Genomic DNA, 22,827 nt, shown 5'->3' on the forward strand with positions numbered 1-22,827 from the left:
ACACGTACGTGTCTGATTCGGACCAAAAACATACATTAATATGTGCATTTGCTCTTCCATTGAAAAAAGTGTGTCCGTCGAAAACAATCCGAAAACGCAAAAAAAAATCCTAACACGTACCGGAAGTAAAGTCTGACACTGTCCTACTGGGATATGAAACAAAGGGACAATCAGCTGATTTGAGTAATAGTGCATGGATTTTGTCTTAGTCCGATGTTATTTTCTACACTGAATTCTTAATGAAGTAATTACATATATATATATACTAGCTGTTGGGGTGGCGCTTCGCACCACCCCAACACCTAGTTGGGGGGGGCGCTTCGCCCCCCCCCAAGCCCCCCCGCGCTCGTAAGTCGTTACGCGCCATTGTAGTTATGTCCCTGTGTCCCACCTGTGAATATAGCTATATATATATATATATATATATATATATATATATATATATATATATATATATATATATATATATATATGTTTTTAACTACGTAAAACTTGCGAATATACAACATTCTTCGCTGTCCCATTGTCTGTGCATATAAATAGATTGTCAGGTTTACCGACTCTTGAACATGCAACATATAACTGTCCATGGAAAAACAACCCTTATTCAGATCTATACCTCATGATTCTAATGATTGCCCTTGAGCTTTGTTGATGGTGATTGCTAATCGACCATTCCCTGTGTCGCCGTCGTCATTTATATATCCCCCTGTGCCCCCGGCGTCCCCGTTGTAGTTGTGTCCCTGTGTCCCGGTCGTAATTTATATTCCCTGTGTCCCGGTCGTCATTTGTGTCCCGGTGTCCCAGTCTGTAATTTCTCTTTGAGTGTCCCGGTCGTCATTTATATTCTTGTGTCCCGGTCGTCATTTGTGTCCCGGTGTCCCGGTCTGTATATACACTCGTTTTTGAATTGGTCTTTTTTTTAGTTTTTAACCTTTTTTTAGTTTTTTTAGTTATACCTCATGATTCTAATGATTGCCCTTGAGCTTTGTTGATGTTCATTGCTAATCGAACATTCCCTGTGTCCCCGTCGTCATTTATATATCCCCCTGTGCCCCCGGCGTCCCCGTTGTAGTTGTGTCCCGGTCGTAATTTATATTCCCTGTGTCCCGGTCGTCATTTGTGTCCCGGTGTCCCAGTCTGTAATTTCTCTTTGAGTGTCCCGGTCGTCATTTATATTCCCTGTGTCCCGGTCGTCATTTGTGTCCCGGTGTCCCGGTCTGTATATACACTCGTTTTTGAATTGGTCTTTTTTTAGTTTTTAGTTTTTTACCTTTTTTTAGTTTTTTTAGTTATACCTCATGATTCTAATGATTGCCCTTGAGCTTTGTTGATGTTGATTGCTAATCGAACATTCCCTGTGTCCCCGTCGTCATTTATATATCCCCCTGTGCCCCCGGCGTCCCCGTTGTAGTTGTGTCCCTGTGTCCCGGTCGTAATTTATATTCCCTGTGTCCCGGTCGTCATTTGTGTCCCGGTGTCCCAGTATGTAATTTCTGTTTGAGTGTCCCGGTCTTCATTTATATTCCTTGTGTCCCGGTCGTTATTTGTGTCCCGGTGTCCCGGTCTGTATATACACTCGTTTTTGAATTGGTCTTTTTTTTAGTTTTTAGTTTTTTACCTTTTTTTAGTTTTTTTAATTATACCTCATGATTCTAATGATTGCCCTTGAGCTTTGTTGATTCCTAATCGAACATTCCCTGTGTCCCCGTCGTCATTTATATATCCCCCTGTGCCCCCCGGCGTCCCCGTCGTCATTTGTGTCCCGGTGTCCCAGTCTGTATATACATTCGTTTTTGAATTGGTATATGATGAAATAAATTTTTGTGTTTTTCTCCTTTTTTTCTTTTTAGTTTTTTTTTTTTGTTTTTACTTTTTTTTAGTTTTTTTTTCTTTTTTCTTTTTAGTTTTTTTTTTGTAGTTTTTACCTTTTTATTTTTTTTTTATTTTTTTTTTTTTTAGTTTTGTTTTTCTCCTTTATTTTTCAGTTTTTTCCTTTTTTAGTTTTTTTTTATTTTTTTTTTACTTATGTCCTGGTCGTCATTTATATTCCTTGTGTCCCGGTCGCTCTCTCTTTGAGTGTCCCGGTCGTCATTTATATTCCCTATGTCCCGGTGTCCCGGTCGTCATATGTGTCCCGATGTCCCGGTCTGTAATGTCGTCAGTCGACAAACATGACGTCAGTCGACACACAAACATGACGTCACTCAACACACACACACAACTTATTTTTATATATATATATATATATATATATATATATATATATATATATATATATATATATATATATATATATATATATATATATATATATATATATATATATATATCATAAATGTATCCAATAGCAATTTAAGTCCTGGGTCATTTTAAAAAACGAGCTATAGCCTTGCTCGGTGCAAAAGCTACATATAAGCTGAAGCGAACCAATGCCAGAATCGGTGCAAAAACAAGCTACTTCTAACTGATCAATCGACTTGGTGCAAAAACGTGGTGTAAAACCTGCACAAGAATGCTATTTATATTAGTATTATCGCTACCACAACGCAGAAAGTTTTTGCTTGTCGCGCAAAACTACAAATAATAAAGCATGTGGAGTGACATTACAACCAAATACAAATGCAAAAAACATAAATTATGACCTCCTATGCTAGAACTGAACCTGTGATTCGCATATTCATACTGGCAAAACTCACTATTGGGTAATGGATGCTTATTTCGTGCAGAATTTCTAGAACATACATTTTATGGAAGATGGTTCCAGGATTTGAAAACTCTGGAAACAAAAATATTCGAATTGATTCTTCTATTCACTTCTAGGGGATATTACTTGCAAGGGCATTGCCTCTTAGCTCATTAATACAAAAGTCATGAAGAAAATACTCAGGCCCACCTCATTTATATTTAGATTTGTATATATCTATATGCTGAAAACAGAACTATATTTACCTGTGATTTGGTATCAGGCCTTGCCCACCAGAATGTTCCATCTCTCCTCAACTCAGCTATTTTTGCATTTAATTTATGTGCCAATACAACCGTAAGTGGCATTGCTTCTTGCGTTTCGTCAGTGGCGTATCCAAACATTATTCCCTAGAACAATAAACCTACACTTAGGAGACTATTCAATACAGAAGAAATTGGGGAGATTCCATATTATACCACACGTTTTCTTCTATGTCCATGAATGGGTATTGGCCTAGAATTGAGGCTGTTGAGAAGGAGTCATTTTAAGAAAAGAATTGTTACTTTTTTATTTTATTTTAAGAATAACTGTAATTAACACACTTTGATTGCGATTCCACTATACTTTACCCTCCTCATATGTACGAATATGTAGCCCAAATCATATATTCCCTATGTTTTTTTCCGTTTCCTGATTTCTTCAGCGTTGATTCAATTTAAAGGTACACAAGTTGGAACAAGAGTCACGCATGGCAAAATACTTGGGAAATACGTAATTTATGCTATATATTTGCGTATTAGGGGGGGGGGCAGTGTAATTACAGTAAAAATGGGTTAACTACAATTAGTCTGCATAAAATGAAGTAAGAATTGTTTTCTTGACATGTTTTCTTTTCAACAGCCTAATTGTAAGCTTATACCTAGGAATGTTTCTGATCTGATTTAATACATGCTTTAATTTTGAACTATCTTATAACCATTTTTGATAGTCTTAGGTTATAAAATGACTATTTACTTTTCTTTGGCTCTTTACTTTTCTTTGAAAAAATCATTTTTGAAATACGTTTTTTCCATTAATTTTTATTCGTTTTTAATTAGACACTTAATAATTTTAACAAGACACAACTTTAAAATTAAATAATTTTAACAAGACTCAACTGTAAATGACATAGCTTCTTTCGTTACGTCAGTAGCGCATCCAAACATTACTCCTTAGAACGGTAAATCTAAAGTTGGAAGACTATTTGTAGATAAAGGAGATTATTTTGTGTATTAGCTTTTCCAAATAAAGCAAAATTTTCCAAATAAACACTCGCATCTTTATTCTGAGGGAAGATTTCACTCGTACTGCCCGCTTTCTTCAATATACATGAATGATTTTAATGTTTGTTTTAATTTTGAGTTTATCATATGACTATTTCTATCATCTTAGCTTTTAATATAGCTCAGCTTTTCTTTGGAAAACTCCTTTTTTGGAGAAATTGTTTTCGAAATTATTTACTATCCCCTTTTACTTAAAATAGTATTACAATACAAATATCGGTGGCATAGCTTCTTGCGTAGCAGATGGGCATATTTTTCCTGAGAAGAATAAATCTTATGTTAGGAAACTATTCAATGCTATTAAAATCGTCAAACTATTCATTGAATTAAAATTGAATAGTTGTGGGCGTCAAGTCATGGCTAATTGTAGAAAAAAGCCAAGACAGATAGTCCAATTGAGTGAGATGCAATGCTCCACGCAATGCCTGGCATTAACCCCCCTTATTAGTATAGTATAAAAGTGATGTCAGTTGATTTGTTAATACATATGTCTATCTATTATCCGTCCATGCGTCATTCCTAGGGCAGTAGAACTAAGGTAGATAGCTATAGAGCTAAGATAGTCATAGGTAAACAAGCACGAAAGTTAAGACCTAATAGGTCCTGATAGAGTGGAGGATATACTGGGCCAAAGATATCCAATGACCTAGGGGAGGTTCGACACATCCCAAGGGAATTTTTAAATGCCTTACTTCTGGACTATGTAGGAAAAATTGAATTCATAAAAAGTTACTTCAACTGAAAGTAAGAAGTCAAATTAAAACTTAAAACGAGCAGAAACGTTTTCGTATCCCTTGGTCGTTACGCTTAAGTATTTTGTTTTAGTATTTGCTTAAGTTTGTTTAAGTATGCATATGTGTTTCAAAAGTCGTACTTAAACAATTTGAACAAAAAACATGAACTTTAGCGTAAAGAACGAAGAATTAAGGAGGGAGTAGCCCCCTCATATTCGGAATAATTTCTGTTCGTATTAAGTTTTAATGTTGCTCTTTGATTTCAGTTGAAGAAACTAGTTTTTTCTTCATTTTATTTCTGATCCGTTTTCCAAATCTGGATGGGAATCCCTCCTCCCTGAAAAATTACACTCGACTTTATGAGGGGGAACTTTCCCCGGTTCAGAAGTCAAGCAAGCTTTCCCAAGTTCGTAGCATATTTTTATAATTTAGATCATACTACTGGAACTACGTATATTATTTTGGTGGAAGAGGGGACTTAGGAAGATAATTTTAGCATCAAAAGCATCTTTTTAAGTATTTTTTCAGTCCCGATAAACAAAGAAAACAAAAAATAAAAATAAGACAAAAAAGAAGAAGATAAAAAGGGAAATTATTAGCCACTAATTTCCTAGAATTGACAATATTAGCCATTTCAAAATCGAAAAAAAAGTTTCGTTTTACGGGAGTATCTGCGCATTTCAGTTGATAAATAATTCCTGAGACCACACTGGCTTATCAAGACAAAAGACAAAAACGCAAAGAAAAGAAGAACGAGGACAATAAACAGCCAATGAAAAATTGAAAATTATGCAAATATCTCAGTCATGACCTCCGCCTCACCGTCCTCAGTGCAGAATAAACTGATAAAACTTAAAAAAAAAACCTTAAAACAAAACATAAAACTAAAATATGATGACCCTTTCTCAGCAACGATGAAAGGGTAACGGAGGTCTTGACCGAAATATTTGCAGAATTTTCAATTTTTTCACTGGCTGTTTATCGTCCTCGTTCTTCTTTTCTTTGTGTTTTTGTGTCATGTAATTTCAGATGATTTTTGCTATTTTTGTTTTGGTTATATTTTCGTCTTCCGTATTGAACTTCTTGCAATACATACATCAAAGTATATGCAGGAGAATGACTTAATAAGATTATTGATTTTATAGTAAATTAGGGACTCGCTTAACAATTTTGAAATAACCTTTTGAGAGGACTGGAATAACAATAATAAACATTTTAATAAAAGAGACAATCGTAATAAAATAAAAATGATAAAATAAATAATCCTAAGAAAAGACAGACTAATAAAAAAGTAGAAGATGGAAACATTTTATTCAACCAAAAAAGCTTTTGCAAACCAGAAAACCCTATTTGGGCATTGACACAAGTAGGCTAGCACGGAAGCATCGATTGAGGGGTGACAGGCCCCTACAATCTTGTCCTCCAGGTTAAAAAAAAACTTTTTCAGTATTTTCATGGAAAAAATTGCCCTCCCAAGGTTGTTAAAAAAAACTTTTTTGTCTCTTCATTAAATAAAAGTGAAAAACCATGCTCGTTCCCCTTCATTTTCTATTGGGACCCAGGAGGCTGTTCTCTCCAAACCAGAGGTCCCCCTCAATGATATTTAGTATTTCCCCCTTAAATACTTAAGTCTTTTGATAGTTTTTCAATCTCTGAGGATGTAATTCCAGTTCTTGTTTGTACCTGACCACAGTTGGTTATTTGTTTAGGAGCAAAGCAAAAAACACGTTTAAAGAGGCCCCGAAAAAATCACAAACTAATAAGACCATATGTTTCTCCGACTTTTTCATGAAAAGCTGGTGAAGTGGCGTCGGAATTAATGTTCAATTGATGTACGTTTTGTGGGGATAGGACCAGCAATACCTTGCTGGCTAAGACGGATTGGTTAACCATTTTGACGTCACTTGGCCGACTTTGCCAGAAACAAGACAGGACCAGGGTTGCTACCCCTAGTGATTTATCACTATTTCTAGTAATTTCTTTATTAATATTTTAAGATTTTTATGTTCAGATTATTGAAGAAAATCACTAAAATCAGCCAAAATCACTAAAATATAGTGTTTTTTTTACCGGGTGGCAACCCTGGACATGATTAAAAATACGATTTCGTCACCGTTATGCCTCAGATCTCAGAAGTCTGAAAACATCAGACTCGGCGATCAGGCATGTGAGCGATGACTAGGTCATTGAAAAGTTGAGCCCTGTCTTCTTCTGCAAAGATGACCACATGACGTATAAATTGGTAACCAGTCAGGGTACATCCGACTTTTGGGTAATGGTTTAGGTCCCAACCCATCAAGGCATGGATGGTTTACTTATTGATATATAATAAAACTTCACCTGAAAACACCAAAAGAAGATGCGGCGTAAACTTCGCATTTGAGGTTGATGACCCATAGCTATTTTTTTTACAGTTTACTGAACCGGTTGAAAGATAGTCGAGATGACTTGCAACATAAGAAACTTGCAACATAAGAAACTGAATCTACCAGTTTCTACTCCTTTCAAAACAGTTTTTCTATCAACCAAAAAAGACGTAGCAAAAAAAGAGATAATAGGCAAGTGCCGAGGCGGACGATGTGATCCCGTTCAAAGAAGTCCTCTTTATGTTAGTACATGCAGGTGGATCCCAGCCTTCTACAGGGACTGAAAAACTTTCTCCGTAGAGGGGGCGGGGTGAATTTTACTATAAGTATTTTTTTAGTTCCTCTCCAACCCCTCCCCTCAGTGGGCAAATACATATATAAAATGTTTCCAAATATTTATTGGCGACAACACCTATGTTCCAGCGAGAAGTGCTTCGAACCCTCTGTAGACCTAGGGAACACTTGAATCGAAGGGAGAGATAGTAATGAATCCCCAATCTTGTGAACAATACCTGCATAAGAGGGAGGGGGAGTAATTCAAACAATCCAAAACGTTTGAACTGTATACTCCACACAATCGTTGTACATTCTCAAGTTGTTCAGTCTGTGTGTTAATATTTTACTTTTTATGATTAAAGAGGGATAGCTTACACCATAATATCAGTTTACCCCTTTTCCCCTCCGAAAACGTAAAACTAAAAATATTTAATCATTTAATTACCAAAATTATACATAAAACTGTGTGACGTTTCCATTAGCTGAAGATCTGGTATTAAGATTTTAAGGAATCGCGGGACAATTAAATCGCTCTCCGTCACGGACAGAGAACTAACAAGCATTTTATTTACTTAAATCGAATGGGTCAATGAGAAGTTACAGATTTCTTCAATTACCTGATCCCCTGCGCCGACATTATCTTCATCTTTTTCTAAGTGCACACCACTAGCAATTTCCGGTGATTGTTGTTCAATAGCAACTAAAACGCTGCAAGTCTTGTAGTCAAATCCTTTGGAGGAATCGTCAAAACCGATTTGTTTAACTGTTTCGCGGACGATCTTCTGGTAGTCAACAACTGCGTTGGATGTGATTTCGCCGCAAAGCATTACCATGCCTGTTTTAGTCACGGTTTCTGTAACACAGAACTGAAGTTTAAAAAGCAAGTTTAAAAACAAACAAAAAAGCAAGAAAAACGAAGAACATGTTTCTGTGATCCTTCTAGGAAAACTACAAATATAAAACAGTTCGTGGTAACGAACTGTAGTAAGGAACGACCCGGCTCAATAGTAACCGGAACTAAAAAACAGAACTTTATATCAATAGGTACATCAAAAAATTCGTATTTTTATGCTGATTTTAAATATATAAGCTTCATCAAGTTCAGTTTAACCCATCAAGAGTTAGGAGCCTGACAAAATTTGCCTTATTTTAGAAAATAGGGGGGAAACACCCCCTAAAAGTCATGGAATCTTAACGAAAATCACACCATCAGATTCAGCATACCAAAGAGCCTAAATGTAAAAGTTTCAAGCTCTTATTTACAAAAATGAGGAATTCTGTATTTTTTGCCGTAAGACAGATCACGGATGCATATTTATTTATTTTGTCGTTACTTCTTTCCGTTGAGGAGGACTGTCACCTCCTCAACGTCCCGCTCTTTACGCTCAAGTTTTTTGTTTTTTTTTAAAGTAGAACTGTGACAAAGAGTCAAAATTTTTTATTGTTTTAAAAAGTAGAGTTGTGAATAAAAGTCAAACTTCAGCGTAAAGAGCGGGGCGTTGAGGAGGGGACAGCCACTTTCATATACTGAATAATTTCTGTTCGTTTTGTTTTAATGTCGCTCCTTACTTTCAGTTGAATAAAACCGTTTTCTTTATTTTATTTTAGAAAAGACCACTAAGCTTCATTCAAAGCAAGGAGGACTAACCGGTTCACCAAAAATTGGAATCTACAGTAAATTTCCCAATTTAATAGAAAATATTTGAAACACCTATCAATACAAGTTTGTAGGAGACTGCAACTCCCAGCCAACCATTATCTTCAGCTCTGAAAACACTCGCATAACATTATACAGCGAGCACCTAAAACCTAAAATCAAGCCAATATTTCTCACTATGCATACAGGTCAGAACGTTAACTAAAACTGCTACAAATTTTATGCGGCTAAGTTTCAAAATGATTTGGTATTTCAGGAAATATGGATAAATTAAATAAAAAACGCTCGCCATGAAACTTTAAGAGGCTGTTGAGCAGTCACACGAATGTTTTAGGTCTAAGTCCATCCCCCTAGGCGCTCTTAATACTTTAATGCTGACTGAAATTCGAGACCCCTGAACGCAAATACTTGACAGTTCATTGCGATCACATTATTCACACTTTCTAGATATTAATTATCCAATAATACTCGATAGGTTAGTTAAAATACCTTTATGGATTGCGCCCCACAGGTAGGTTAATTCACATTTCCTTAATTGACACGAGTAAGTTAATATTCTTAACCCTATGTTTCAAACACTTTTAAATTTAGAACTGCAATCTCTATTTTACATGTGGGGAAAACTTTTCACCTGGTAAATAACGGGACAGGAAAATTTTCAAATACTTTAAAAATTAAATATACGATTTTTATTAATACGAGAGGGATAATTCTCAAGGGGTAATTTTCACAAAAAGGGAGTTTTTTACATTGGGAAATTTTACGGACGGGATGAATTAATTTCCCGTGAATTGCCTTCCTTTTTGTGATCACAGAAACACGTGACAGGTCCTGAATAAAAATAAATGTTTATCCCCAATCTAACAAAAAATCACTTAAGATCACCTTACTAAAAATCCTAGCCCCTATGGCATAGATGGTATAAAGATTAGAAACCTGAATTGGAGGGAAAGCTATCCAGAGGGGGTAGAGGCCTCTCTCCAATGTTTTTCAACTCGTAAAAACGCAACAAAATTATACAAACAATTTTTTTAAGCATTAGTAAAATTTTTGTACCACCACACCCCAAATAAAATACTGGGTACGGCTCTGCCAGGAGGTCATAGGCCAGATATACAGAGAAAAATCGACATTACACCATCGACATTACACGTAGAGGGATAAAAAAACGGCAAAAGAGGAGGATGAAATCTCTTTCTTTGTAAATAAATATTTCCCGAGTTACAGCTCTGGCAGGTCTGCCCGGTTTAGTTTCAAGGCTGAGAGATAGAGTTTAACTTTCAAGGACCCTTTTTAGCGTGGGAGGGGGAGTAGGTCGACTTCTTCGAATGCTACATTGGGAAGGAGGCAAACAGTTCTTCTATGACCCTCACTAAATAATCTACGTTACACTTGTCGTACGACAAATTTCGCTGCTAAAGCACTTTTTCTTTTTTTTTGAACAAGAAAAGAAACCAAGTGAACATAAAACTAACCCCCTTTTTTGATCTGACACTCCCGCATCTAATTACTATTTTGGACGAATCTTTTCGCATAAAGGCCTATACTTTAGACAAAAAAAGTAGAAATAGAGGGGGGACATAGATTAGGGTTAACCTTCGAAACAGACTGAGATTGATGGAATTAAAATTGACAATAATTGTTTAATGTTTTTTTTTTTTTGCTTCGGGATCATAATATTATATTGTTTTATTGTGTATGGATTATTTATGTACGTTTTTTTTTGTACACGGTTTCTACCTTCCACTTATTATTGATTAACTTGTTGTTGTTTTTTATTCTTTGTTTTTATTATTTTTTCTCTTCTATTTTTGTTATTTTTTAGTAGTAGCACACACTGTCGGTATGCTACCGACTGATCTTGTCTCTTATTTTTTTTTTATAATAAATCGCTATTACTACCAACCACAACTTTCATTTTCCCCCACGCATTGTTTATTTTGAAATATAAATTTTCAACTGTTTTGGTTCAATCCAGGAGAGATATAACCAAATTAGAAACCCCTTCGAAATTAGAATAGAGCAGCGGACACAGATAAGTCATACCACATGGGGAGAGAAGGAGGCAGTCATGGGGAGAGAAGGAGCAGTCAGGTTGAATCGATTGGGGTGAGGGGATTTATGGTTTCTTCGTCAAGTCTTTAGACTCTTTTTTAGGGGAACAAAGAGACACGTTACCTCCATTCGCCTCCTATCTACGCTCCTGAACAGCCAATCTAAAAACAAACTAATGGAAAATAAGAAAATATGAAAACTTGAGACAGAAAAAAAACGGAAAACTTACCACATGCAACTTTGGCATTTGGGTCTTGTTTAAGATGGGCATCTAGCACAGCGTCGCTGATCTGGTCACACATTTTATCTGAAAAATAAATGAAAAATATTACAATGATGGTAACCAGAAATTCAATATAAACAAGAACGGATATAGTTCAGATATGGTCTGAATAGCTGCTCCTTACAATGGAAAAGTTCGCGGAAGAGCTTGTTCTGCTTCCACGGACGTACACAGAAACTTTTTTTCAGGGGGAGGTCACTATAAGACGTAATTACCCAGAGGTGAATAGGAGAAATTCAGAAGCTTAGGAAATAATCTGGAGCTAGTTAATGAAATTAAAGTTTTGGAAATCATGGAGACATATAGACCAAGAAAGAGGAAAAACCATGGTTGACAGCTGGGTGACAATTTTGAGAGAACTAAAAAGATGCTGCTTTTATGGTTGAAACTGTCAAAAACGATTGCGACTTAGTTCTAAGAAAAAGGTGTAATTTTTTGGCCTAATGGTAATTTCATTTTAACCTACATGATATGAAAAAAAAAATGATTATTGCTGTAAGAAAAAGGTGTAATTTCTGGCTTAATGATAATTTAATTTTAACCCACGTCACTAATAAAATTATCAAACGTATTTGATAATTTGAATAAGAAGTACCCGGAGGTTCAATATAATATAAGATTTCGGGTATACATCCCTTATATTCAATATGTGAGATTCAAGCTTCTCACAAACGTGTTCTGTCTCAAAGATTTTAACTACTCCTAAGTATATTGAAATTGCAGTTCTTTATCTAGGGTTAGACGATCTCGTGCGTTTTTTCAAGGGAAAAGCAATACTTACAGGGAAAGCGTGACTCATCTATTCTAAAGAATTTAAAAATCAAATCAAATCTCCTGAATAATCATTCGGTCGTCTTTCAAAACCAAACAGAATTGTCTATAAGCTTTTCAGTCAGAGAAAAACTTTTTGGGGGGGAGGGGGAATTCGTCGAAGCCGCCAAAAAGGATACTTTCGGTGATAGGACAGGTTCCGAAAAACCCCTACCCTCCTTTTAAACCTGTATTTTGCCTTGTAGAAGAAATAAATAAAAAATAATATTGTTTTGACCTTCCTTTTCGCACTCAGTAGGTGATTAAATAATTCAGAATGAGATTTTAACCAAAAACCTTATTTAACACAACTGTATGACAATTTGTCAAAAATGAGTTAGACATGAACTACATTGTACATCCACGTCAATTCCCGAAAACTCATAGAGGGGCAAATTTGTTCGTTACATCAATACAAAAAAATTTCTAAACCCAAAGGGGCAAAATAATTTAGGTGGAAGAACTCTCCCCCGCCATTGACGCCACTGGTTATACATGTAGGCATTTTTAACAAGCGAAATCTAGCGGCAATGATCGATTTTACCTATCTTCTACCATAAGGGGCACAACATTTCAGAAAGTACAATTATCTCTGCTTTCAAGTGGATAAATCCTTTCTTAGATCTTTTCACACCTGAAAACCTCAATTTTCTAAGATTTGTTTCAGATTGTTTCAAGAATTATGAAACTATTAGGCAGCACCATATTTTCCTCATTGTTACCATATTAAATCGTAAAAATAAATACACAGATCTAATTACTTAAATTTGACACTGCTTTCCCCCGTAAAATACAAACTTTAACGCTTTGCCACATATTTTTAGCTTATTTTGCGGATTTTTCACCTACGTTGCTTTTTTTAAATAATTGCACTCGCTAAAGTCAAAAACTGCATATGCTATTCTTTTTCATTAAAAGTTGAACTCCCGGTGTTGCCTAATTTTAAAGGCATTAATGGTTAGTTAATTAGGGAAAATTTATAATATGTACGCAGAATCGTATCCAGGTTGTTTTCTAGGGCGGGGAGGGGGGTCACAAAAACTTTAAAACACGTCAAAAATTTGTTTATATTCATGTTGTTACGTCTTTACGAGTCGGACAAACATTTCGGGGAGAGGGTTCCAACCCCTAGCTCCCTCCCCTGGATACGGCCTTGTGTGTACGGATACTTGCGGAAATCTTCAAATGTAATCAAATTTGACTTTTTCAACTTTCCGTATAGCCGGCGGGCGAAATTAAGAATTATTGTTTCGTTTTAAAAAACACGGCACTCTGAAACTAAAAAACATATCCGGATTCGCACGTAAATTTCCGACGAGACTTAAATGAAGCTGCTTCTTCGATTCTGGTCTATGGCAATTCGCCGGGAAATTCAGGACTGCAAAAATATTACCGTAATTAATCATTGCCATGGCACTTACCCGTCGGCCAGGTGCCATATAACGATCGCAAATTTCTGTTCGTTGGTGCGTCAGTCATGGTTTCGCTAGTTCGGGCACTTCCAGATAAGCTAGGACGATAAAAGTTGGCAGGCGTATCAGGGACCGGACCAAATTAAATTGGAAATAGTCGCTTCCCCGATTCGACCATCGGGGGGGGGGGGAGTGGTAGGACGGTTAGTTCGGAAAAAAGTTAAAAACTGTCTCCTTGAAAGCCTGCATAGAGAAGTCTATGTGGTCTTGGAATTCTACTCCGAAGGTCTTAGGTTCAATTCCTGACAAGGACAATTTTTATGAGTTTTTTTTTTCATTCTGCCATTTATAGTATTAATTTTTAGTTTAATTTCAAAACTTTTTTAAAATGTCTGGCCTTGGCTAACACTTTTACATAAAATATCAAATTGGATAAGGTTTTATGGTGATTAAATTAGAAATTTGCTGTAGTATGGACCAGCACGCGTAGGAGGTGCTAAATCAAGCGAAGGATGAAGGATTTAAAGAGATCAAAAATTATAGAAAAAGCAATTCATCTTCAAAGGCAGAAATCCCACGTGGTGGCGCTTATCATGGTAGTCTCAAAAAAAAAAAAAAAAAAAAAAAAAAAAAAAAAAAAAAAAAAAAAAAAAAAAAAAAAAAAACATCACAGCGATAACATTGCAAAATGATGGCTCTTCTGACCTCGTCACAAGTGCCGTATGAGCTCTCGGCTCTTGTTTTGTTAAACAGGCTTAAGAGAGCCATTTTTGAACAGATTTCTTATTCTTTGGGGGCCATTTTGTATTTGTATTATTTCCGGGAAATTTTTAAAGAAACAATTGTTCTTTACAAAGTATAGAGGAACAGGGGAGCTTAAGTCCCACAAAAAAAAACGGATTATCCTGAACTTCACGGCATTTCTAAATAAATTATCAGACTTTTTATCCTTGCCCCCCCCCCCCCCGACTGGCAGTGAGAGGGGATCCTGAATCCCCCCGTGATTTTTCTGGCACCCACATTCCTTGTTTTTTCTGTTTTCACTTTTTTCAAAAATGAACTTGTCAATATGGTCAATTATTGGTGGATTTGTCACATAGGGGCACCCTCCCAATATTTTGATTTGGATCCGCCCCCCCCCCCGAAATTAAGCGAATGCCTTTTTCTTGATACTCACGACACTTGGCTTTACTTTTTCTACTTTCTTTCTTATGTTACAAGCCGATTTAAAGACTAAAACTTGAAAATTGTGAATTAAAGTTCATCAAAATTAACTATTTGGGATTTAATATCCTTTTCCCTCTCAACTGGGGCTATAATAACAAATCCAACCTAATTTTCTTCTGACTGATTTCTCGTGCTTTAAGAAAAGTTGAGGAAGGATAAGGTAATTTTATTTCTGAAAATCAGTTTTCTATCGTCTAATTTTTCTTAACCAGGTCTTAAACAAGGGACGTAAGCAATAGGGAGCCTCTCCAAAACTCAATTTTATCCAAACTTACGGGCACTTCTTATTTAAATATACAAAAAAAAATATTACCCCTCCCGAAAAAAATCCAGCTTACGTGCTTTTCTTAAGCGTTTTGTGCAATTTTAACAAAAAAAAGGAAATATTTAACACATTAATCAATAAGGTATCAATCCCGAGAGGGTGCTGACTTCCCGCCATCTGGTGCGCATCGCGGAACGCCACGCATGTTGTACAGTTCTGTCACAATTGGCATAGTCCCCAAAACATTTGGCCCCCCTCCACAAAATGCTTTACAGAGTTCCATCATACTTGACACGAACCATCTGGTGTACATGATTTCTGAAAGTAACCAACCCCTTGAACAATCGTGATGGTTGGTATGGATCCTTTACCTTTATTTTATGGAATCAATATTTGGAACAGTTCCAGAACAGAAAATTGAACTGAATGTATTAATAAACCATTATAATACACATGAAAAACGGAGTATAATGTGAACAAAAGAAAAGAGGAAAAAGAGAATGACCTAAAAAACTAAACGACACTTCATCTTACTTAAAAACAATTAAAACATACAAAAGCAAAAGCAAAACATTCATTGTATCAAAATAGCGCTCTATGGGTGTCGACCAATACTACTATTATAAGCTTCTATGCTTTTTATGCTTATACAATCTAATTTAAATTTACTTTCGGGTATAACGAAACTACCAAACTAAATTCATAAAGGGTTTTCCCAAGATCCTCATAACAAGTAAAAAATTAAGATAAGAGGAAGAGGTGGGGTGGGGAACATTCGCATCCATAGTTATTAAAAGACCTATCGCATCGGAATCCCGACAAAAAAAAAAAAAAAAAAAAAAAAAAAAAAAAAAAAAAAAAAAAAAAAAAAAACACATAAATAAAATCGTTCTCACAATTATCCGCAAAAAACATCTTTTGGTGCTCTCATCCAAAAGAGATGCTGAAATGATCCACCTTAAAAATCACGTACATGAAGTGGTGCACACCACCCATGTTGAAAATGTGGCACACAGGGTGTGATGCGCAGTACGGAAAACAAGTGGTGCTCAAAGATTTCACTAAATGTCAGAGTGGTGTCAAGCAACTAAAAATATGGCACTAACGCTTTCTATATGAACATTATTATTGTTTTCTCTATGCTCTTACGTTAGGTCCAAAACATCAAATAAGCAGTTTTGGTCCATTTTTAGCAAGGATTTTTGGTACTTATCGGTTATACTGGTCAAGCAACTTATGTATATCTCACAATTAGCTTTGGTTTGGTTGCAAAATAAATTGAGATATATTTTATTTAAGTATTTAGTTTGTATTTTGGTTTGGTTTATGCAAAAAATTTGGGCTATATATTTGCTCATTAGGGGGGGGGGTGTTGTTAAGCATAGCATATATTTAATACAGCAATGGTTAGTTTACGCATTTAATATATGCTATGCTTTACCCCCACCCCCTGGGCTATATATAAATATCTAGCCCAAATTTACACCTAAACTATTATATATTCATCTTGTTTTGTTTCATTTCATTAGTATTAATCAAACTTCACTTCCCGAGTGTCTATTATATAACAGATAAGTACAGGATTTTTGGGGGGGGGGGAGAGGAGTACAAGAAAACTTTGAAAACGCATCAAAATTTTTTATATGCATTTCGGTACATTTTTACAAGTTGGACAAAAATTCCTCTCCAGGATACGAAATTGTTTCTTTTGATCTATTCCTAGTAGCTTACTGAGAAAATCAAGAAGTCTCATAGCTTATAGATTTTATAAAATCCAGTGCATTCTATGGGAGGGGCTCGGAAGAACCACACTATTATCCCTTTTTACTTATTTCTGATATGTATGGCCTTAAGCTACTTTTATACAACATTTTAGGATGAAGGTAGCAACAAAATTAATGATAATAATAATTGTATTCTGGAACACACCCAAAGTCAACTGCTTTTCAACTTGTGAATAATAATGCTAGCCACACATACAACGTAAGCTCGTACCATCGCTATCACATGATTAAAAACGGCCTATTATCATTTCAAGAAATTCCAGTTAGCAACTTAAAATATTTATTGATAAAAACGGAGTATAAACAACTTCCCAGTAATAAAATAAAAATAGAAAAAATAGAAAAAAATGTTGTTCAAATGCAGGATGTCTCCAAATAGAGTAAAAATGGAAATACTTGTGTATTATTCAAAACACAGTCAATAAGTGAAGTTAGATTCTTTCCTAAAAAAAAACTACAATGCAGATTCATTTTAATGAAATATTTATATATATATATATATATATATATATATATATATATATATATATATATATATATATATATATATATATATATATATATATATATATATATAGGTGGTTAGGTTAGGTATTTGATATAATGCACCCCGCCCTCCCTAATGTACAAATATATAACCCAAACTTTTGATAAAACTAATGACATAAACCAAAATATGATGAAAATATAACACTTTACTAGGAAAACTGTAAAATTACAACTTAGAATTATGTACCCAGAACGCAGAAATGTCGCTAAAAATCGGGTTAAAAGGAGGTCTTCCTTCAGCCTTCCCTGTCGCCCAAATCTTAATTTCATAATGCAATACAGTAAATACCTAACCTAACCACCCCTTTATATTAAATATTTAATTAAATAAACCTGCATCGTATTTTGTTTCACAAAAAAAACAAGCTAACTATAACCAAATGCGAGAGAAAACCGGTTTTACACAGATAAAGCAAAGCAAACTTTTTGAGCATGTTCGGGATAATAGACGAGTACCATCCTGAGTTTTAATGTTGCTCCTTACTTTCTGTTGAAAAAACTATTATTTATTTAATTAGCTTTCAAGAACAATTAGCTTGTTAGCTGTTTAAGAGAAGCCTAAATAATTGTTCGCCTGTGAGTCTAAGAGAATTCAGTCCCAGATTTTGCATACAAGTCCAGTGGACATTGTCCGTCATGCGTCAACCCATTTATACAATCCTAAAAAGGGCTTATGCCAGATTTGCCTCTTACTCACTCGGACTATCTGTCTTGGCTTTTCTAGTATTAGCCGTGGCTTGACACCAGCAACTGCTTGATTTTAACTCGATTTTGACTTTATCCGCAAACAATATCAGTAATTCTTCTTACGAAAGCATGCAATTTGGAAGATTCATTATTGTTTTAATTTTTGCAATTTAGTATTATATACGAGTGTTGCTTAGAGTAATTTTGCACTTTTGAGTAATATCGTACTTGTCTTTTTGCTTGATTCGATTATAAGTTGAATTTTCTTTTGATATTTTTCTTTCTTTTTTATTTATTTAATCCACTTTTTTCTATATTTCTTTTTTATGTTTCTAAGCGGACAAAAGTAAACTTATCTTACAATCCAAAACATTATTCGGATTCATAGTCACCAAGGCTAGTTAATCCCGCATATGAAGTAAAAAGTTTGTTTTTGGTTAAAATACCTTACTATCCTTAGGAATAAAAATTGCAAAGGTGACCGGAATTCAAAAGCTTTAAAAAAGGGGATAAATTAAAAAAACACTTTATGGTTCTGCAAACAAATCGATTGGAAAATAATTGGGGAAAACAAATTGCAGAACCATTGTTTACGTAAAATTTACATAAACATTTGACCTGTCGTCTAGATATTATGTATTGGTATTAAGCCAACAACCTTACGAACAAAATCATACATGCAATAAATTCTAAGCAATATCGCAAATATAGACCAAGATAAAGGGTCATTGATGCCGGCCATGAACCATGACCAAAGGCTATTAAAAAGCCACCGGTGATTCGTCCTAACCTAAACCGAAAGACCTAAACAGTTAACCGCTAAGCTAATCGTCATGATCAATGTCAAACCGTTCATGACAATGTACGATAAGTAAAGAGACTTTTCTCATCTAGAAAATCGACAATATAGCAAAAAAACATTACAATTCAAAATATGCTTAATTCTGGAGAAGAGTCCCAGCCCCAAAGAGGAATGACCTAAATATGAATTACGCAATCAAGTCCAAAGCCACAATAAGTGGATTTTTTTAAATAAGAGGGGATTCCCACCCATACGAGTCTTAAGCTCCTGTCATCAAAAATCAAAGAAGATAAAGAGTATTTTTGTGTCTTAGCCCCCCCCCCCTGTAGACAATCCCTTCCTAAGGTCGTGGGGGTGTTTTTTTTTACTTCGACATTTCTACTCTTGCAGAAGCTTCTGACTCCGTTATTCCTCCTTCCTAATGCCTGTATAGAGCTTCAAGGAAAACGGTTAGCCTACAAAATCTTTTTAAGAGTCAGAAAACAAAGAAACGATTAAACAGAAAAATAAAAGTTCACGAAAGATTTTATGAAATAAACATTCAAACTAAAATTATTATCGAAAATGTTGTTTTTGATTTACAGTTAGAAAGTATGAGATAGATGACGATCACTTAAAATAGATTAATATTTCTTCACAGACAACAGAATTTTGTTTGACAAGGGGGGGGGAGGTTCAGCAACAGAATACAAGGGCGGTAGAGCGAAACAAGGGTGTTTTTAGAGGGGGAAGAGATGGCACTTGCCCTGGGTGCAAAAATCTTAGTGGCGCAAAATTTATAATAAATAATCTAGCATTTATAACCACTTTGTAATTCTTCAAATTTTATTTTTTACTGGAACAAAGTAGAGAGAATAGTTGGCAATAAGTAGACTATAAGCAAACTAAATCTGAAATTGTCCTTTTTCCAATATCTTTTCTCAGATAAATGAAGAAATCAGCTTTAAATAAACCAATTTTTTTGGGAGACAGGGGGGGGGATAAAGATTTTGCCCCAGGCCCAAGAGAAGCCAAAAACCGTAATACCCCTGGTGGTACCATTAACGATAATGTGGTGCTCCCCTAAAGACTTAACAACTTTGAAAAAGCAAAAAGAAAAACCATAGAAGATTGTGGTTTTCAAGCATGACTAGACCTAAGACGGGCTCAGAGGGGAGCAAACATTGCTTGATTTTTATGTCCATTGTACTTTAACTGTTTTTTTTCTAGCATCCTTAGTTTTTTTTAAAGTAATTTCTTTTTTTTTTGTCAAATGATTGTGACAAACCAGGATTTCTAGAAGTAATCACTTTAGAAAGCCAAAGACAAGATAAAGTCAGCATGTTTGAAACATTGAACAGCCCACCCACTAATTTATTGGAGGATAGTTACAACTTTAATCGAAGAACTCCTAATGCTCAAGGGGGAATAGACCCTTATTCAAGTACACCCATGAGCTTGTGGTCAAAATTTTCTAATGTTCCGTTTCATTGGCTAGCTGAAAGATTCCTAAATGCGTCTTCTAACACCTATTAAAATATAACAAATAGCTATTCTGTCAAATTCACCCAGACTCCCACCCCGAATGAGGCCAGATATGAGGCCCAGGCTCTGTATAAAACTTTTTAGATTTGTTGCTTTTACATTCATTTTTTTTTGTGTTTATTTCTCATCAAGAATTGGTTCATAATGGCCAAACAAACAGTTGCGCAGTTTCGTTAAAATCCTGAGGGGGGCAAAACCGGAGCAAATTTTCTAAAATCAAGTGAAAATGACAATACAAACTATATACAAACAGAATACGCTTGATTTATGCAGGCTTATCTCAGGAATAAATTTCAGCTAGGGGGGGGGGCAAACTGGAGTCTAGAAGGAAAGTTGCCCCTACCTCATAGTAAATTACGCCTCGGTCAATAAAGCTGATCTACAAAATGGCACTGTGTCATGACCGCATCAAGGATTGTTTTTCCAGAGGGGGAATATAAAAAACTTTAAAAAACATCAAATGTTGGTTTATATGCATTTTTGTCACGTTTTTCCAAGTCGGACAAACATTTTTTTGAAGGGGAGGGGTTCACGCCCCCTAGCCTCCTCCCCTGGATACGGTCTTGCACAGTGTGTTAAGAATTCTATAATCGACTTTTAGTAAAAAGTTTCCTATTAGTTCATTGAAACGACTGTAAATATACACTTTCTACTAAAATGTTTTCTTAGGGCGCAGACACAAGCCTCATTATGGCGAATTTATGCCTGAAATAAAGACTAAGATTTGTTTTTAAGTTTAAAAAAAAGTAAAAAGATTAGTTCTCATTTCTTCTTTATAAAGTTTTACAACTGAGTCTACAGCCCCTTGAAGCTAGACAGGTGACATTGCATAATGATTAAATAATCCAGCAAACAAAAACCGGTTCTCCAAGCTTTTAGAGGAAGGGTGCTACAATGAAAATTTTTCATCAATGGCACACATCTTCAGAACCAAATGTTATCTTAAATTTTTAGATAGATAACGAGCAAAGGCCAGTCTAAGAGAAACAAAGACATAAATAGGTACTAAGACACTGCAGGTAAATGCGTGTTTGCCAGTAACAGCCATGGGGATAAAATTTAGAGATTCTCTCCTTTTGACGGGGGGGGGGGGGGGGGTAACACCCTCCCCACTCGGGGTTAACGGTGGACCTTGTCCTAAATGCTACAGTGACAAAATTCTTTCTCCATTACATTCTAAAAATCTATCTATCAGTTTATCAGTCGCTTTCACAATATGTGCGTTCTAGCCCCCCCCCCCCCGCTCCCGAATTACGCCTTCTTAATTAGTGTGAGAGGCTTGGATACAATCGCAATGGCAGAGATATGACCTCCTTTTCAATCTAGTTTCTGCCTTATAGCATGCCCAATTAGAGCATGGGAAAGTTTTTTTTTTCAAATTCCCCATCCACAGGTTTTTTGTAGGTCCTAAACCCTTTCTGAGATAGCAAGAAGTCAATTAACTAGAATTTTACCAGCATATTAACTAGCTTAGGGAGTAGGCTAGCAGATAAGGTGATAAAAGTATAGCCTATGATGAGTTAACCTCCCCCCCCCCCTCCTGCCCCATAGCAAATTGCATCCCCTGTCACAAATCCACAAAATCTAGCATATACCCTAGGTTATATCTGATCTCATTGGGGAGTGGGAACTTGGACACAGCCAGATCTTTAATAAACAAACAACACCCTAATTAAGTCTTGCATAAATTACGCTAGAAGCAAAACTAGGCATAGCCTATGTCCTTTGGTAAAGTTAGACACACATAGCCTAAGTAAAAAACTAACCTGGATGCCCTTCTCCCACAGATTCAGAGGTAAATAGAAAAGTTTCAATCTCAGGGGTGCCATTTTCATGAAATCCATTCATTTTTGCTTCGTGCATGGTATTATAATGTTACAGTAATCCTTTTGTCAAGAACTCGCAAACGGAAAAGAGGCTTGATTTCAGTCGGCATTTGATTTTATACTTCAGTGTTCTCAGCTGTCTGACAAGCGCTTTGAGCGAAGGGACTGTAACACCATCTATTTCAAATGTTCTGGTGATAAAATGTGAAAATCCCAAATTATTTTTACTAACGCCTAATGTAGTCAATTACAAACAGGCCAAACAGCTGGTTACTTCGGTACAAACTTGATTTACTTTTTCCATAATGCTGGAGATATGCGTTAGTCACACCTGTCGATAGAAAGGCTGAGATTTATGAATGACGTGTGAGAAAGGTCAAGACTTATGAATGAGATTGAAAAGATTCAGCTTGTACTGCAGAAATGGAAAATTCAAAAGTCAAGAATTGGCTTGAAGGCCTATATAAAGGTTGATCCATTTTTTGAAGTATGGGGAAGCATTTTTTTTATGAACAGTCTGTCCAAATCCTACGGAGAGGGAGCAAAAATAAAAAGAATT

At 35.6% G+C, this 22,827-nt stretch overlaps 1 protein-coding gene across 1 annotated transcript in view; it reads right to left on the reverse strand.

Annotated features, from left to right (window-relative positions):
• The window catches only part of LOC136041444 (S-adenosylmethionine synthase-like), a 37,905-nt gene extending 15,492 nt beyond the window's left edge, over positions 1 to 22,413 (reverse strand). Inside the window, exons 1-4 of the mRNA XM_065726112.1 lie at positions 22,209 to 22,413; positions 11,329 to 11,406; positions 8,005 to 8,240; positions 2,953 to 3,096 (exon numbers count right to left, since the gene is read on the reverse strand). Of these exons, the coding sequence (XP_065582184.1) occupies positions 2,953 to 3,096; positions 8,005 to 8,240; positions 11,329 to 11,406; positions 22,209 to 22,305 (555 nt within the window). The 5' untranslated portion in view covers positions 22,306 to 22,413. The remainder of the gene's footprint in view (positions 1 to 2,952; positions 3,097 to 8,004; positions 8,241 to 11,328; positions 11,407 to 22,208) is intronic.
• Positions 22,414 to 22,827: the final 414 nt, after the last annotated feature.

The sequence above is a fragment of the Artemia franciscana genome, unplaced genomic scaffold (genome assembly GCF_032884065.1).
Source record: "Artemia franciscana unplaced genomic scaffold, ASM3288406v1 PGA_scaffold_23, whole genome shotgun sequence".
Lineage (NCBI taxonomy): Eukaryota > Metazoa > Arthropoda > Branchiopoda > Anostraca > Artemiidae > Artemia > Artemia franciscana.